General features: G+C 40.6%; 1 protein-coding gene across 1 annotated transcript in view; it reads right to left on the minus strand.

Moving 5' to 3' along the window:
• The window catches only part of USH2A (usherin), a 377,078-nt gene extending 367,525 nt beyond the window's left edge, over positions 1 to 9,553 (minus strand). Inside the window, exons 1-2 of the mRNA XM_066316187.1 lie at positions 9,340 to 9,553; positions 3,155 to 3,835 (exon numbers count right to left, since the gene is read on the minus strand). Coding sequence (XP_066172284.1) covers positions 3,155 to 3,675 — 521 coding nt within the window. The 5' untranslated portion in view covers positions 3,676 to 3,835; positions 9,340 to 9,553. The remainder of the gene's footprint in view (positions 1 to 3,154; positions 3,836 to 9,339) is intronic.
• Positions 9,554 to 17,414: the final 7,861 nt, after the last annotated feature.

Genomic DNA, 17,414 nt, shown 5'->3' on the forward strand with positions numbered 1-17,414 from the left:
GAGTAAGTATAAAACAGATAATACCACCATATTATTTTAGTCACTTAGATAAATTAAGTTTAAAAACATCTGTGTGACACCCACTTCACACTGAGGCCATTCCTGCTGATGGTTTTACTTGTGAAAAGTCTCAGGTCACTTCTTGCCATCACCAATATCCTCTGAGCATCTGAACTTGCTCCAGTTCACACTACATTGATATAACCTGCCCGTAATTGTTACTCACATATGGAAAGCCTGTACCCATATTCTTAACCCATTCCACTGTGAAGAGCTATCATCATATACAGTTTCTTATATCCTGCTAATGCTTACATACACACAGGCTTACTGAAAGGCAATTATATTAACTGCTGAGCACATGCAGCAAGAGAGGAAGCATGAGGAAAGAATGAAACTCAGGGGCAAGAACTCTGCTCATTTACTGCCTAAAGGGAAAGAAAATTTAAAGACTGGAGTACAAATGTCAATGCTTTCTCACTCTTGCTTTTCTTCAACATTTCCAATATGCAGTGACTTAAAAGCATGCCTACAAATATCTCTACTAAACATCTTAGAAGAACATCGGGGCTTCAAATAAATCGGATTCTCTTTGTGTCAGGGTATTGTCTCCCAGATCCACATAAGAAAACTTGGTATATGAACCTGATGAAGAAAATTCTTGGGGTCTCTGCTCATGTGCAATCTTTAAATGACCTTCAGACTTGGATCCCCACACCACTCTCTCATTTTAGCCAGCACAGTAACTTCTAACAAAAATCCTGCTATTCTGTTACACGGGTACATGCCTATCAGAATGTCACAGGATGTAATGGGATACTGTGCAGCAACACTCCTAGCTTCTTTTCTAAGCACATACCATCACAGGCAGACCATATAAAATTCAGCACAAAAACACATTAGTATGGTATGTCTAAAACACAGGGGTCTGCTGTACTTGATGTACTTTTTTTTTACTTTGCAAGTTAAAAAAAAAAAACAACCCACCCTGTTAAACTTTCAATCATTCTATTGGCAAAATGAGCAGCTTTAGTGGGAACACAAATATTTTGTTAGAACGCATCCCAGTTCTGTGAGGTTGCTCTGCTGTGATAATGGGGTTTAAAAGGTCTCACAAATGACATGTAACAGGGACAATTACAGTCCCCCCATAAGGGACTGTAAAATGTAGGACATGCAGTAAGTCAAACTTCATCTGCCAACCTGACGGACTCACTAAACCAGTATAATAAAAGGGAAAGCATCTTAGTCTGCTGATAAATTATTTCCCTTTTGTAAGATGCCTTCTGAGTCAAGCTTCAATGACTATGCATGTGCAACAACTGTTCCACCAGAACTGGAGCTCAGTATTCCCTTTACAAGGAAAGGAAAATGAACACAATTCTTTCTATGCCAATTGAAACAAAAGCACCTGGACACTGGCATGTAATCCTGACAACTGGAATATCTGCTGTCCATCTTCAGTTTTCAGGACTGGGCCTTACCATTGTCTTTCCTACATGTTCAATAGCAGCAAATCTCACAAGGCATAAGCATGAAGTGATCTATTACAAAAATTGAATAAAAACATTTAAATTTTAAAGTGATCCATAAAACCCGCTGAAGAGGAATATGTACACTGTGTAGTTATTAACACAGCAGCAATTGGAAGCTAATCTTTTACACTAGTCCATGGCTTATCAGTCATCAGCAGAGTCTGGTTTCTTCACAGCACTTAATCATTTGAAACTAAGGACATAACATTTCATTGTTTTAGGTTCCATGCATCAAAGCCTATCCCATTGACAAAAGACTTTCACAGATCTCGCTCAACACATCGCCGCAACAGCTTGCTTGGAAATTAGCAGGATGTTTCTGCTTCAAGTTAGGCACGTGCTCTGCTGAAGGAGACTCTGATGTGCCCACGTGTGTGTGGACAAGAATTCATGGCATGGGAACACACCAGAAATGGACTCTCTGATGTTCAAGATTCAACCATTATATAGAAAACCATTGGCCAAAGTTCCAAGTTTACACATAAAGCCAGCTAAAATGATTTAACTTCAACTCAAAAGTCCCTTTTGCTCTGCAGATATCATTTATTTCCACTCCATAACCACAAATTCTACAGTTAGGTCAAATTTTTTAAGGTAATTATCATTGCATAAAACATACTATATAATTTTACATTATGATTTTAGATATTTCTATTTTTTCCGATGATTTTGCTACACTTCAACAAGTGACTATTTCACATCAGCATGCAAAATACATATCAAGAATGCCTCAACAAAGCTATATTCTAAGAATAAATTATGAACACAAGAATAAAATCATTTGTGGCATGTAGTCTGAAAGAACAAACTACACTCTTTGTGTGCTTCATTTTAAAGAGATCTGCACGATGAAGGTAAGAAGGAGTAGGAGGCTCTGCATTTTGTGATAGATGACAGAACTTTTTTGCAGGATCTGGGATGCATTTTTCAAAAAGCAGGTTTTTCATTATAGTAAGGCCCAGTCAAGCTGAAAGGTCACTTCTAATAGCAGTATTTCCTGAAAGTACAACATGTAGGCAAATAGGAGAGGGAGCATGCTTAGCCACCTCTATTTTGTGAGCATCTAGTAAAATTTCACTAGCAGTTTAAATGGTGGAATTGTTTGTTAAAGTGGCAACACAAGCTGCCAGTCATGAAACAGTCCCCGATCTTCCAGGAACACTATGACCTCTCTTCTATATGTCCAAAATATACATTTTGGTGGCTTCATTGTTTGTTTTTAGACAAACTTGTCTTGGAGAAGCCCTAACATCTTAGACAATTCATTTTCCATCATGAAAGCAGCAACAGCACAAACCTGTGACAATGCAATTTTTTTAGCAGCGTTCAGAAGGAATGTGAAACACAAATTTCTCTTTTTGAGAAAAGACATGCACATTATGTATTGAATAGTTCCAAACACTGAAAGCCTTTGGACTATCATGTGAGTCAATGCCACTGAAACTGAAGCCACTTGTCTTGACACCTGGGAAGACCCCAACCTAAAAAGGGCTCTATAAACGTCACAATTTCCCACCACACCTTTTAAAAGTTTAAAGAGCTTGCTAATAATGACCGTGACTACAACGATCAATTTTTTTAAGAGCATCAGGAAAGTAAACACCTTCAATACTACTTACATTACACCTTCTTGCTCAGGTTTCAACCATACAGTTAACGTAAATGAAGCTCCAAGCCTTGGAGGACGGGGAGTAGAGAAGCAATCCTTGTGATTATGAAAAATAAAACTGGAAGCATTGCTGGAAGACCCTGGATGCAAGTCCCTCTTGTCCTCTGTAATACAGATACCAAGGCCTTCTGAAAGAAGCTGTTTGTAGGACGAAGGTGACGACCTATATGGACATTCCTGAACACAAAACCTCTGCATGCAGGATATAATACTTTGGACATCTACTGAGCTATGACAAAAAGTACTTCGGTCTGGCAGCCCACAAGTGGCTTGAGTTGGCACGATTGACACATTCTTGAAAGCTCCCACATTTTCAAGCCTAGGGAAATGTCCCTGAGAGCTGACCAACAAAAAGCAATCATAATAAGTTAAGAATAATGTTTCAATAGCGTGAAACAAGAAACGACATCTCAAGGAAAGAGCCCAGCAATTCATGTTTACAAAAAAGCTCCTCCTGATTAAAGCAAACATAAATAAATAATGATGTCCATGTCGGTAGCAATGTCCTCAGGTGCTGTGCTTTAAGAGTTTATGTAGCGTTTCATCCTCAAAAGCCCCATGCAAGGACTCAGTCGCAAGGGACATCTACATCTTCTGGCCAGGGAAATGCACGTGGGTGACAGCCGGGAATCTGCAAACCACAGAAAACAGACACAGTCTGTAGGAAGAACCTGCTCTTTTGCACCAAGAGAGATGATGCCCGCCTAGGGATCTCAAGCGTTTGAATCCTTCGTCCAGATTCCAGCCAGCAGGCCCACCTGCACACCTGTGCCGGCTAGGGCAGAGACATTTCTCCGAGCCAAGGCCACGGGATTAGGGCGGCTCAAGGGCACGCAGGCTCATGGCCGAGCGGAGTTTATCCCGGATCTGTCGCGTCACCTGGCTTTGCGTGTCACAGTAAGGAATTCGGGACACGGCAGCAAACCGGGGCATGCAGCCTGGGCCTCTGAAAGTCTCTGCTGAGGGTTTCGGGCGGGTTGGTTGGACCTCACGCCCGCAGCCCCCCGGCGCTTACCTCAGCCTCGCACCGCTCCCTGCCAGCTGCCGTCCCCACCGCGCTATTCCCGAGGGACACCCGCGCTCCCCGGGGAGCCAGGAGCGGTGTTCCTACCGTCCCCTCGCGCCTTACCCCGCCGCCCACCTCACGCCGGCTGCTCCTCTCAGCGCTCGGCAAAGCTGATTAAAACCACGTTTCCCATCTGTCCCGTGCGCAGCTTTTTCTAACAGCGGGCGCCGGCGCCGGGGCGCAGGGGCCGGGGCAGCGGTGCGAGGGGCCGCTCCAGCGCAGCCCGGCGCTCCCCGCGGCGACGCCGCCGTCGCCCGGCAACGCCGCGGCCTCCCCGCCCCCGGGAGGCGCCGCCAGCGCCGCGCCCGGCGGGAGGCGGCCAGCGGGGCGCTGGGACGGACACCGGGGACACGCGGGACACCCGGGACACCGCGGGACACCCGGGACGGGCTGCGCCCTGCACGGAACCAGCGCGCCGGGCCCGCGCCCCGCGGCAAAGCTGTGCGGCCCAGGGACGGCCTCAGGCGCCTCCATCCCGCTCCTCCCTCGGGGAGCGCTCCGCGCAGCGGGCGCAAACTAGCTGCAAAGGTGTCGTCGGTGAGCTGAGCATGAGCTACAGCGGGGTTGTTTACGTGTGGTTCTGGACAGAGAAGCACCAATTAATGCGTCCCCTGAGGATATAGGACGCATCTATAAGTTTTATCTTTATTATGGAAGTTGCATGAGCTGCAAGCTGGCTGGGATCTTTCCCTACGATTTTGTTGCCGTTGCCTCCAGTAACTTGTCACCTTAGCAGATTTTGGGCTTTGACTGGATACACAGCGACAAAACTCTTTGGCAACATTCATATACAACTGCTAAGAAATCATCCTCTGTCATAACCCCTAATGCATTTTAACAAGGCCTTCATCCCATATCAAGCAAGCTCCTTGACCATTCCTGGAACATCTCTGCTTTAATACAGATCTTTTTCCTGAGGTCCTAAAGGATAAATAGTAATTCCTGCTGAAGTGTTATCAGTCATTTTGCAATGTTTTCATGCTCAGCATCATAGCTGTGTTGTCAGAATTGCATGCCCTAAAGTATTCAAATGTAAAGAACTTTGTTTACCACAGAAGGCTGTGGGGAAAACATTTGTCTGAGGCACAGTGCAAGAACTCGGCCCATAAAGCATTCCTAGATAAATACACTCAGACCACGTGCTACCACAGTACTGTTGACAGTGTGACGCCCAGAGCTCCTGCAAATCGAGAACAAACCAAGTCTTATGGAACACTCAGGAGAGAGGACAGAAAATATAGTAAAAAAATCCTAGATATTAGCCACCATCTCAGGACATCAGAGAATGGGAACACCTATGAGCATGGAACATGCACCTGACAAAGGTAGGAGCTTACCTACCAGGTGGTCAAAGACACCAGACCAGCTTGTGCGTATTTCTTGGCATTTGTGAAATATTAATAAAGAAATAAATAAGTAAAAACAAGTTTTGCTAGCTCCCATCCCTTTCAAGCAGCCAGCAGGCTTACTTGAAGAATCCTCGCAGGTCTTACAGATGTCTGAAAGGAAAGTCAGGATATGTTCACCACAAAAGGCATTTTCTGTTATATTCTGCAGATACTTGACAGTCTCACCACCTCCCAGACAGACAATAGCATCTTTCAATAGTTTGGGAAAGTTTGGGGAATAGCTCAGTTTGGGAAAGTGGCCATGATTCATATCATACCCTCTAGTCCCCAAAATAACAAGCAGAAATGACAAATTTTCCCTTTGCATATTCCATCCAAATACACAAGACAGCAGTACAAACCTTGCAAAACCACATTGCAGGCCAACAATTACCCAGGTCAAGGAACACTACATTGTTGTTCATCAGGAGTATAATCAATAAACTACCTGCAGGAGGTTAAATAATGAGAAAGCATCCAAGCCTTTGCAACCACGAACTGGTATGCAATGTAAAATGTACCACAAACAAAAAAACCCAAAACCCTGAGAATGATTTTGAAGGAAAGACCCTATTCACAGAAGCGTTTTGAAGGCTGTTTAGCATACGTTTATTAAAACAGGGAATCCTACCAGACAAAAAAAAAAGTATGCTATTATTATGCAATGAATTCTCATGAAAAATACATTATGTCTATTTAATAGAATTAGAATTGTGGAACAAGAAAAGTGATATAAATTGAGTGCTTCAAGCTTTTAGTTACAACTAAAGTTACAACTAGTTCGTTTACTAGTTACAACTAGTTAATTTCATCAGGAAAGAAAGCCTTCAGTAGCCCCTGGGGTGCCTTAAGCAACTCCAATGTCTTTGAGAACCTGATTTGCACCAGAAAGTTGTGGCATAACTTGCCACCTGATCCTAATGATTCAACACCCTATCCATAGCACATAGCATTATCCAAAAAAAACCCTTTCCACAGCAGTTGTTTTCTTAACCCACAGAAAGCAGAGAGTCTAATGACAGAAGCTCTTGGTGGTCAGGGCAGGTTGCTGAGGAAAAGAAATCATAAAGCTTGGTTTGTTACACAGCAGCCTGTGCCTTGACTAGAAAATTTGAAGACCACATGTCTAAATTTTGAATGCTCTGAAGTAAACCTTTACATGAGAAGTCATCTTCCTAAAATCAAATATAAGCCCTCAAACCTATCTATTTGCACATGCTCAGTGGAACATCATATTAAATATGGTAGAATCACAGGGGCTCATTAAGTTTGCATAAAAGGCAAGCTTAACCTAACCATTGCCAAATTTCAGTTGGCAAATTTCATTGTTCAACTTTGTAACAATAATCCTCTGGCAGGATGAAAAAGTAAGAGAATGAAGGGAATGCAGCAATACACTTACTCAAAACTGCAGTTGTATGAAGCTAGTGTGCACAAACAGTGCAAAATTGCATGTGTGTTTTATACATCCACAATGCAATGACAATTTAAAATAATTTCCTTGAATCATAATTCTTGGGATGACTGAGGTAGAACTTCAGCTAATCCATTTCTTTCGTAAAATACCATAGGTGTTCTGCACCTTCACAATTGCTTTTAAATATTTTCATTAGTGGTGGGAAAAGACACCTAATTTGTTCATCGATTTTGCCTTGTCATCTATTAATAAAGAGTTCTGAAAGCAATGCAGAATTTTTCAGTGTATTGTAAGCTTGCTTTTGTATCATGTTCTGCAAACCCCTTAAAACCAATATTAGCTCCAATTTGTGCAGTGCTGACTAGCTGAATGCTGCAATTTTTCCTATAGTCTGAAGTGACCTATGTAAACTACCCCACACAGCATGACTTTCAAAGATTAGGCTCAAGTGTACCATTGAAGATTCACTTCCAGTGAATATTCATAGACTTGCTTTTATGAGTGCTTTTTCCCGTAAAACTCCACCATTTGAATATTTGCAGGAAATTAACATAAAAGATCCATTTGCATTGCCGAGTCAATATGTATATTTCAAATTCAACTGTCTAGCAAAATTATTTTTTTCCAATGTTATGCCAGCAATAATAAAACTACTATGCAAGTAGTAGTTTAATAGCTGGAGGGGAGTTGATCATGACAACCCAGAAATAATTAACAACTTACGTTTTAAAGGGGAGGAAATTCCGTATAAGCCAGTGAAATAAATATTGGAGTAAAATTTTCTGAAAGCACAGGAGGAGGCGGCAAGTATTTTATAGAGCTGTTAAGAGCCTTTTAACAGCTTTAGAAGTACAGTACATCACACCACTTATTTTAGCACCAAAAACTTTCTTTGTTATTAGAAAGGCAGAAACAAAAGACTCTTTTAGGAAACAAGCTTTACAGGCTTCCTTCACGTGAAACTACAGCCCCACAGTGTAGATCTCCACATGGTAAATCCAGAGAAAGGAAATCTCTGCAAGGACTTCTTTAGACAGAGTTTCTTTTCAGTGACCATGATCAGCTGTAATAATCACATGTCCAAGCAGGAAAGGCCATCCTATACAGCTGGAGCACTTGGGCTCTGATAATTGACATTTTCTCTCCTCACAGCGTCTGTTATTTCCTCCACACCTCCTCAACACCCCAAGCCACCATATGCTTTCCTGGCAGTTACCAAAATAGGACATGTCCAAGAAACAATTTCTTTTTTGTTAGCCCATTCTTAAAACAAACAAACAAACCAACCAAATTCCTCATTCTATCTTCTGGCCTTCAACCCTTTTTGATATGTTATCTGTACTTAATTAACCAGTTCTCTGTTTTCATCATCAACACCTTCTCCACAGTCTCTATCAAATCCCTGCCTCTACTCTTCATTTTCCTTTAGACCTTCTGCTATACTCCCCTATTTCATGGGTGCTAGGAGGATCAGTCAGCAACCAAAACTTCTGTGAAGAGACTTACACCTGAGACATTGCAGACAGATTCAGCAAAGGTAACATTTCTTCTAAAGATCCTTCCCTTATTTTCAAAGATGTTCTGTGCTTTGTAAAAAAAAACCTGGAGAACAAACAAAACAAAAAATAAACAAAAATGAACAAAAAACTCCAAAACAAACAAACAAAAAGACCCCAAACATTCTCCACATGTTAGGAAGTTAAATTAGTATTTGTCCAAAGATCAAAAAATGAGGCAATTTTCTGAAAACAGATGAGTCTGGCTTTTAATTGAAGACTGTATCATACTACATGAGCATAATGATTTCCTCCTATAAATGTTCAACTGCTGGGTTTTTTTCTTGAAAATTATATCACAATTCTCAAAATACCTACCTTTATTATATCTTTTTTGTCAAAACTCCTGCAATTCTGTCCTTCTCCTCCAGCATCTAAATTCACATCTATTTCAGAGGCCCCCCTTTGCTTCTTGAAAATTACTACAGTAAATTAAGTCATATTTATCATTCCCAAGGACATGCTCCTTTCCCAAACATCTCCTATTTGCTGCTGGATCTGCAAGAATCTGATCACTTTCTGTTCATACCAACTCTTCAACAAGCATCAGGTCCCACAAACTTTTATCATCCTCTGTCCTCAGAATACTTATTTTCCACCCATTTCTTCTGCTATTCAATGTCTCCCTCTCCTTCACAGCACTGACATCTCATAAATACTCTGACCTTCAATTTTCCCTTTCCTCTGAAAGCTTCCACCTGAACTTACCTCAGTCCAAATTCCTCCAAAGTTTGTGGTAAATCGTTTTGCTTCTCATGGGCTCTCTTCTATATGCCATGAGGGAGACACCTGGAGGAAGCACTCCAGAGACATAAACTGATTATTGCTGTGCTTCGCTTAGCTGCTGGGTTAGCAAACCCAGGAATGATGAACCAAGAGCTTCATCATCTGCAGAGCAGAATCAAAGTCCCCTCCTTTCCTCTCTAGGAATGACACATTGACGTTCTCCCCATGCCAGCAGGAGCAATTAAACCTTTCCTGCTGCACCAATGAGATGAGCAGCAAGACAGGGAAGGAGCTGCTGATGTCTGCCCATCTGCTTCCCCCTCCAAACTAAGAAGAAAGCAAGTTTGGGGATAAGCCTGTTCTCTTCCTCCCATCCCTTTACAGCTCCTCCATGTAATCACAGTGCAGACTGCCTTCTCAAGGAACAGCTCTTCAAATCATTTCCAGCCACCAGGACCCATTTACTCCCTCATCTCTGGAAGGAAATGGCTGCCTTGGGGAACTTCATGCAGCTGAATTCAGGTCCTCTCTCTACTTCAGACTGATACAGAGCAAGAACTGCACCATCCCTATAAATTTTCCCTCCAAACTTATCCCTGTTGTATTATGTCATCTTTCAAGGGTGTGCAGTGCCTGTAGAGGCTTCATTCTTTTCTTTAAACTAGTGATTCCTCTGCTCCTGTCCCCTTCCTCTTTCAAGAATAATTTAAAAACTGTGCTGCATTCAAGGAGACAGAGGTCTCCCCAGAACCAACGAGTTGAGGTTGTTAAACTTCCACCTGTGAAACACATTAACGTTATTCACCAGCCTAACTTTGAGGTGTTCATTATTCCCAGTTATCTTTAACAAGTCCATCTCCTGTAACTGCATGCACATTTTTGCATTAAGATATTTTGTGCACCTTAAAACCTATACCATAAATTCTGAGGAGCACTGGAATGCACAGTTGTGGGATTTCATACTTTTCTAGAGTTGTAGGGCAAGTATAGGCTAGTTAAAAAAAAAAATTCATGCTAGGTGATGGGATGCTAGGTGGAGGGAAGTTATTCAAAGAAGAAACAAAGCAGTGAGAAATCCAAGTTCTAAGCAGAGCTAAGAAATGAGTAACTGTATGTCTGTATCTTTGGTTCCTTATCTACACATTGAGAAGGTTGATGCTGAATTTAGTGAAGCCCATGACATGTGCAAAAAGGAACAAATTACCAAAGAATTATCAAGTGCAGTAAAATTTCTGAGTTTAACTATCAAATGTCAAAGCCAGCCCTTTCTTCTGAAGTTCAAGAAACAGCTTAACTTAGCAGCAAATCTAGTTTCAGCTATGAAGAAAAAGGTTTACTACTAAAAGCTGAAAATTGGAAGTATTATATGGTGGCCAAATGCTCCAGTGGACCAGCCCTGTGAAATGTTAGAGTGGTCAGTAATTCATATCCTATGGCAAAAGAAAATTGATAGTAGGACCCTGCACTTTATAAGTCTTCTATATGATCAGCTAAAAGAGAAATTGGATTAACAGTATGAAAATACACAGTAATAGTTGCAGGAAGGAATTATGGGTTTACATCTTTGCTGGTGAAGATGCTCTAAAGGGTAAGACTAGAAATTCCTTCCAAGTGCTGGGTGACAGCACAGGGAAGCAGAGAAGTCTCCCACAGTAAGAGAAGTGACTGCAGATGAAACAGACTTTTTGTTTTTGTCCACAAAAGCCCCAGTGGAGCAGCTCTGTGAGGAAAGGTTGATTTAACTGCATTCTAGTTGAATAAATGTAGATCTAGAAAGTTTGATACGCAACGCCTTTGGGAGACAAGGACACAGCATAGGAAGCATGTCAGGATAATCAGAGGGAAAGGGTGCTGGTAGAGGATGCAGCAGAATGAATCTAAGAGCTCACTGCTGCCCAAATGGGCAGTCCCACTCCGCCCAGAGGATTTAGCAGATTGAATCCACTCACCAAGGAGTCAAGTGAGTGCCAAAATTGGATACAAGGATATTGGCCAGAACAGGATCGTCCATTCTACGTGTTACAGGCTTTTAGATAGTCTCAGTTTGCTTTGAGGAAACATATCCCAAGCTGAGTATTTATCTGATCTTTAAAGTCTCCTTTTGAGGCTAGGGCTCATGGCAGTTTTTGAACCACTCATGTAGAGTGAGGTATGACTTTATAGGATATCATGCTTCCTTATGTCTTTCACCTTCCCAGAAACTTTAGAAGGGAAGAGGCCCAGAGAATTCAAAAACTACTAGAAAAGACAAAGGAGGATATCTAAGTTAGTTATACTGTTGATGGAAAAGAAGGCAGAACTCGGCCATCATCCATTCTCCTTGACTGTACTCAGCCCACCTGTAATTACACGTATTTTCTTGGTAAGGCACAGCCCATGATGACCAGGATCTTAACAGCTACATCAGGAAACAGAGGAAAAGGGACAGAATATGTGTCTAAGATAAATAGGATATCATTAAATAGACAAAACCATAGGCAAATATGTTCCATTTGTTTTGTGAGAGGCAGAACTACTTTGCACCATTACCATTGCATTTTCATGACCATCCTAATGAATATACTCAAATGTCAGGGCAATTTTCATCAGGAGTATGCAAAAAATGCAAGCAATTTGGTACAGCCATAGTCCAATTGCAAAATCTCCGAGGAAACATAAATCCTAATATCCCAGTTCTCCTAAGGGAGGGGAAACACACTGTATGTGCACCAATATGCTTCTACTGATATAGCTGAAGACTAGAAAATGTAGCTTTATCAATATTGCCACAACAATGAAGCCTGTGCTTATAGAGAAGGTCCAAATGTAGCAGGCAATGATCCCCTTGCACATCATTTAAGTAAGACACATGTATATATTTTTAATCAAGGTGATTTGCTTTATATATAACTTTATAAATCTGATAATTAAGATGGTTGGGGGTTTTTTTGGGTTTTTTGTTTGTTTGTTTGTTAGTTTTTCATTGCTCCAAGACCAACTCTGCAAAAAACAATCAGGCTTAAGTGAGGGGTGTTAAATAGCTGGGGGTTCCTATAGCCTCAGCCATACATCCATAGGCTTAGACAGGGACTGGACAGAGAAGTCTCATTCCATTAGGATACTCTGCAGAGGAGAGTGACAGCTGCATTCACAGGAAAAGCCTCAAGACCAATGAGGACACATGACTTGGCTTGGGCCCAAGCAACACTGTTGAGTTTTAAATCCTCTCATTCAAGGACACCTTGACAAAAATCACGCAAACATCTATATTTATGCCTTCCAAGCATTTGGATGTTTGGGATAGAGAAAAGTAATTACTGTCATCATCCACGCACTTGATGTTAATTTTTAATACAATTTTTACCAGGTAACACTAAAGATACCAGCATATCAGCATAACATGAGGATAACAGTGTAAATGAGAAAGTGGGTTCATATTACAGTCCAGTTTTGAGGGCCAAGATGACTATTAATGAAACACCTTATTTGCATATTTTAAGGGTGCAATTTACTTCCCAGTCTTAAAAATAGATTCCAGAAGTCCTTTGAATACACACTGCTTTTTTTGAAATTGATTTCCAAAAGAACGCAATTTTTTTCCCATTGATGTCTACTAATTATTCAAGAAGTAGTCGTTTACAAAAAAACCCCAAACATCCCTGAAACATTTTCTTTAAGCTTTTTTGAAACTCACTTAAAATTAACTCAGTTATATAAATCACTGATATGCACTTCATGGTTTTTTTTATAAGCATTTCACCGTATATCCAGCCTTTTGACACTTGTTATCTGCTTTATGATCTTTCAGCAGTTGAAATTATTTTCAGTTTTAGAATTATTTAATTTTTAACTTATTTATCCAGTTATCTCAATAGCAATCTAATGCTCACCATCAAAATCCGTTGCCAGTATTAATTCTTTTGTACCACTTGGGGTCTATGCACAATTTCTCAATTTGAATTTACCTAAAATCAGGCTGTATATAAACTGAAGTTTTGTGGGGCGTTGTTTGTTTGTTTGGAGGCTTTTTGTTTGTTTGGTTGGTTTGGGTTTTTTTGCAAAGGACAAACATTTTGGAAGGACAAAAATATCAATATTTAGTCTTTTTTTTTTCCTCTCCACAATTCAACATTACAGAATTATCTCCCATCTTTCAGCCTCGTTTGAATAGCCTGACCAAAATCTGCAAGAAAATTTTATCTCCCTTAGAAGGGCTGGGGAGCATAAATTTGTGTAAGTATCTGTAGGGGAAGAGCTCTGAAGAAATTTTCATTAGGAAGTCACGACACAGGAAGATTGGTTAAACTCTGAGCAGTCTTAAAACAGAAGTGGAGTCTAGAAGTGGAGTCTGGAAATCCCTGAAGCCAATTCAGGCCTTTGAGGTGTTGAGAGGTATTGACTCAGGACCTCCACCATGGCTCAAAACAAGACAGCTCGGGTTACTCAGCTTAAGATTTGTTTCTCTGTATTGTTCTACCATTTCAGCTGTTGAACTGAAATGTTCCGTGTCCAAGTAAAATCATGTGTCTAACTGAGAGATGAGTTGTTTCTCTTTTGACAGTTTCTCAAATTAGTGTGACTCAGCTCCTGGTCAAATGACAGATGACAAAAACCAGAGTCAAGATGGAGAATTCTTTCCACCTACAGTGTGCTGTCTTATAGGAGACAGCACTCTTAGGATATTTTAGAAGATTGTTCTCTTCCTTGCTTCTAAGTTGATTTTGTGATGCTTTGCCTATGCAAGGGTCATACTCAACTCATGGAACAATGAAAACCATCCAAGGATTTACTTCCAGGAAAAATATTAACCACAAATAAGTCCAGAAATTAACAAGAGGAAGAAAATAGACATCTGCAATTTGAAACTTATTCCTGGTCTGTAATGTGAAAATGGAGCTTGCTTCCATAAAGCTGATTCATACTCTTTCCTGAGCATCTGTTTAAAGAAAGGATAACTACAACTGAACTGGGATGAAATGCCTGCTCCACATAACCCATGCATTTTCACACATATCTTCTTCCAGTAGCAGACTGTCTCCTCCACTTGCCAGTGCTCTTTCCTATTCAAATGAGATGAAAACTGCTAGTAGGCAAATAGAATAGAAAAGGAGCTGACAAGATACAGTGCCTTGCTTTCCCCCTGCTCCATACCCCAACTCCAAGTCTTTTTATTTTGAGCATTTTCTCTAAAGCCTGAGTGTAGAAAGTGCCTGCTAGTCTTCAGCATTCGTGACCAATCTGTCAGTCTCTTATAATCAAGAGCTGGGATACTTCTCCCTGCCACATAAAGCTCCTGAGGGTGGATCCACTGATACATCAGGGAAGCCTGAACTAAAGCACCAATAACAGCACAGAAGAAGAGAGCTGAAATAGCACAAGGAGCAGGGACTCGAGGGTGTTTGTTTCACGTGATGCCATGAACCCAAATCCTCCTGGCTATAAAAAAGCATATGTGAAAGACTCCTGGTCTGATAAATAGGACACATTTTTACAAATGTAAATGAAACACTGAACATCACTGAAACCATCTGAAACCTGTTTGATATGTTAGTCCACAGTAGCAGTTGGATGGTAAGTGACAGGGAGCTTGAAAGATGCTGAAAGCCTTCCTTTTGAAGCTGTCAGACTTAACACCAGCTTTTTATTATAAAAACTCCCCCCCACCCCACAGAAATACTGAGTGCTTATTTGACTGTACTGCAGATGAAAATAGAAACAAAATATCCATGGACAAGTTGCCAACATACTTTAGCCTGGATGTGCAGTACTGATCTCTATAAAAGTAACTCAGTCCATGTTTTCTCAGCGTTTCACTTCTCTCTAAAAAGCCAAGAAGGGGATCAAGTTCTGTGACGAAGACATCTGTTCAGTGGAACTGTTTTATTTGGACACTTGCACTGACATATCCAGAGTCAATTTTATTTTCATGGAAGCACCACACAATGATAACTTCCTCATCACCAAATCAAACTGGATCAAGTTGACAAGGAATTAAATATTTCCGTCAGTTAATACTACATTCCCAAAATATACACATAAGACTGAAGAAATACTTCATACATTAGTTTTCCATTTTACTTCAAAGATTAAGCAAAAGATTGACAGTATTTACCAGTACCCTAATTGTTCAGGGGAGAATGTTAAGAACTGTGAAATAAGCCTCGACTAAGCGATTGCAGGTAAAATAAGGTTTAAGTTTTAAATACATGATGAATAGGTTCTTATGTCTTTTGTACTAAGTGAAGATAGTGAGGCTTTTCTGAGGAATAATTTGGTCTGCCTAAATTAAGTTCCTTTGGAGAACAGTTCAGAGAAGGAGCCAAGACACCACTTCAGGTGCTGACTGACTTCCTAGGAGTCATATAAGAGTCATATTTGGACTTCCTTAGGTGAAGAGTCATACATCAGAGATACATCTTACTTCTATTTCAGAAGTATTCTCAAACTTTATGGATGCATGAGATTCCTGGGTTCTCCAAATCAACTACAAAATTTGCCAGTGCATCTCACATTTAAATGTTTACTGCTGAAATGGTTATTAAATAATTTTTAAACAACTATCCCAGAACAAAACAGCAAACAGCTCATTTATGCCAACCTCAGGCTACACTGAAGTGATACTTGGCTATATTTAACTTTCTTGGTTCCATAGCTGAGTAATTTAAGTAATTTATTTAAGCAAGTTGTTAATATTAATAATTTAAAGCAACTTTTTTTGGCAAGTCACAGGTCAAGTCTTCAACTGGCAAAAGGACACAATGCTACTACTGTTGTCATAACATCATATAAAACCTAGCACTTGGCTTTGAAGACTCCTAGTGACTCAGATCACAGCTGAAGATGTAGCCCACAATTTAAAATTGGCTGAAAAACATTTAAGCTCTTAAACTTAATATTTGCTTGTGTTCATGCCATAAAGCTCAATGACTGTAATAGTCATGGAAAATTGACACTGAAGGGGCAGAGACCAATTTAGAATGAATTTGTTTTAAACATGGATGAAGACAATTCATTTGCCTGATTGCCTAGAGAAATGAAGTTTTGGATGATGAAATTGAGACCAGCTGTTGAGAGAACAGGAAACTCAAAAACCTGGAGAATGAAGGAGAAGGCAGAAGTCAGCACTGAGGAGAAAACTGTCCAATTTCTTTAGGAAGAGAGTCAAGACAGCAGACAATCTGGAGGTGAAGTAAGACAGTAATTCTTACAAAGAATTGCAAGTTTAGTTACAAGAAAATTTCAGGATAAAAAGGGTGAATAAATTATTTTTTTAAAATCTAGGTTGTGCTTCTGCTTTGTGGCTAGTTGGGAACCTTTCAAATGGACTACTACAAAATATTTTATGGGTGAAATTTACCTTTTTCTGCCACATTTTTAAATTTCATGCTGCCATGTGGTCTCTAGTCTGTCATAATGAGGCTCAGCCTCAGCATCCAGCCTAGGAGAGGGTCATTTGCATTAGGTTGGTCACATCATTTCATTTCTAGGACTCTACCACACATGCATGGGTTCAGATCTCTGTCAGGCACCTTAGAAACTGGAGTTAGCTGCCCAGCTACCTGTGGCAATAGGGCCTGGCTGAGGAATACATCTTTCCTTTTGCAGTTTGCACTTACACAAACCCCATCAAATTAGCTGTGGCCGTTACAAGCTTCTAATTAGGCCTCTCTCAAGACAAGGTCATAGACAATTGAAGGGAGAAAAAAGGCTGGCAAAAAAAAAATTAACAGCCTGAACTACAGGAGCTTTGCTCTCAAAGCCACTCAAATACCACAGAGCTCTTACACGGGGAGGAGATGCGAGGTGCACTCTGCCTTAGGGTGGTCTTACGGTCTGATTTTCCTAAACCAGGAAGCCTGCAAGGATCCATAGTTTTCAGATAAGTGCTGAAGTCAATTCCATTTTAGCGAACAGAGTTTTGAAAGAAAGCTGTTCCCTTAATGTATTCCAGAATCATGAAGCAATTGCTTTACACTGTGACAGTCTCACATCACAAACAATTTGGCTGCAATTAAAAGAGAAAACACTTGATACTTTGTTTTGCAAGCGAACATGAAAAAGCCTGACAAACAGTCCCT

The sequence above is a fragment of the Sylvia atricapilla genome, chromosome 3, assembly GCF_009819655.1.
Source record: "Sylvia atricapilla isolate bSylAtr1 chromosome 3, bSylAtr1.pri, whole genome shotgun sequence".
Classification (NCBI taxonomy): Eukaryota; Metazoa; Chordata; class Aves; order Passeriformes; family Sylviidae; genus Sylvia; species Sylvia atricapilla.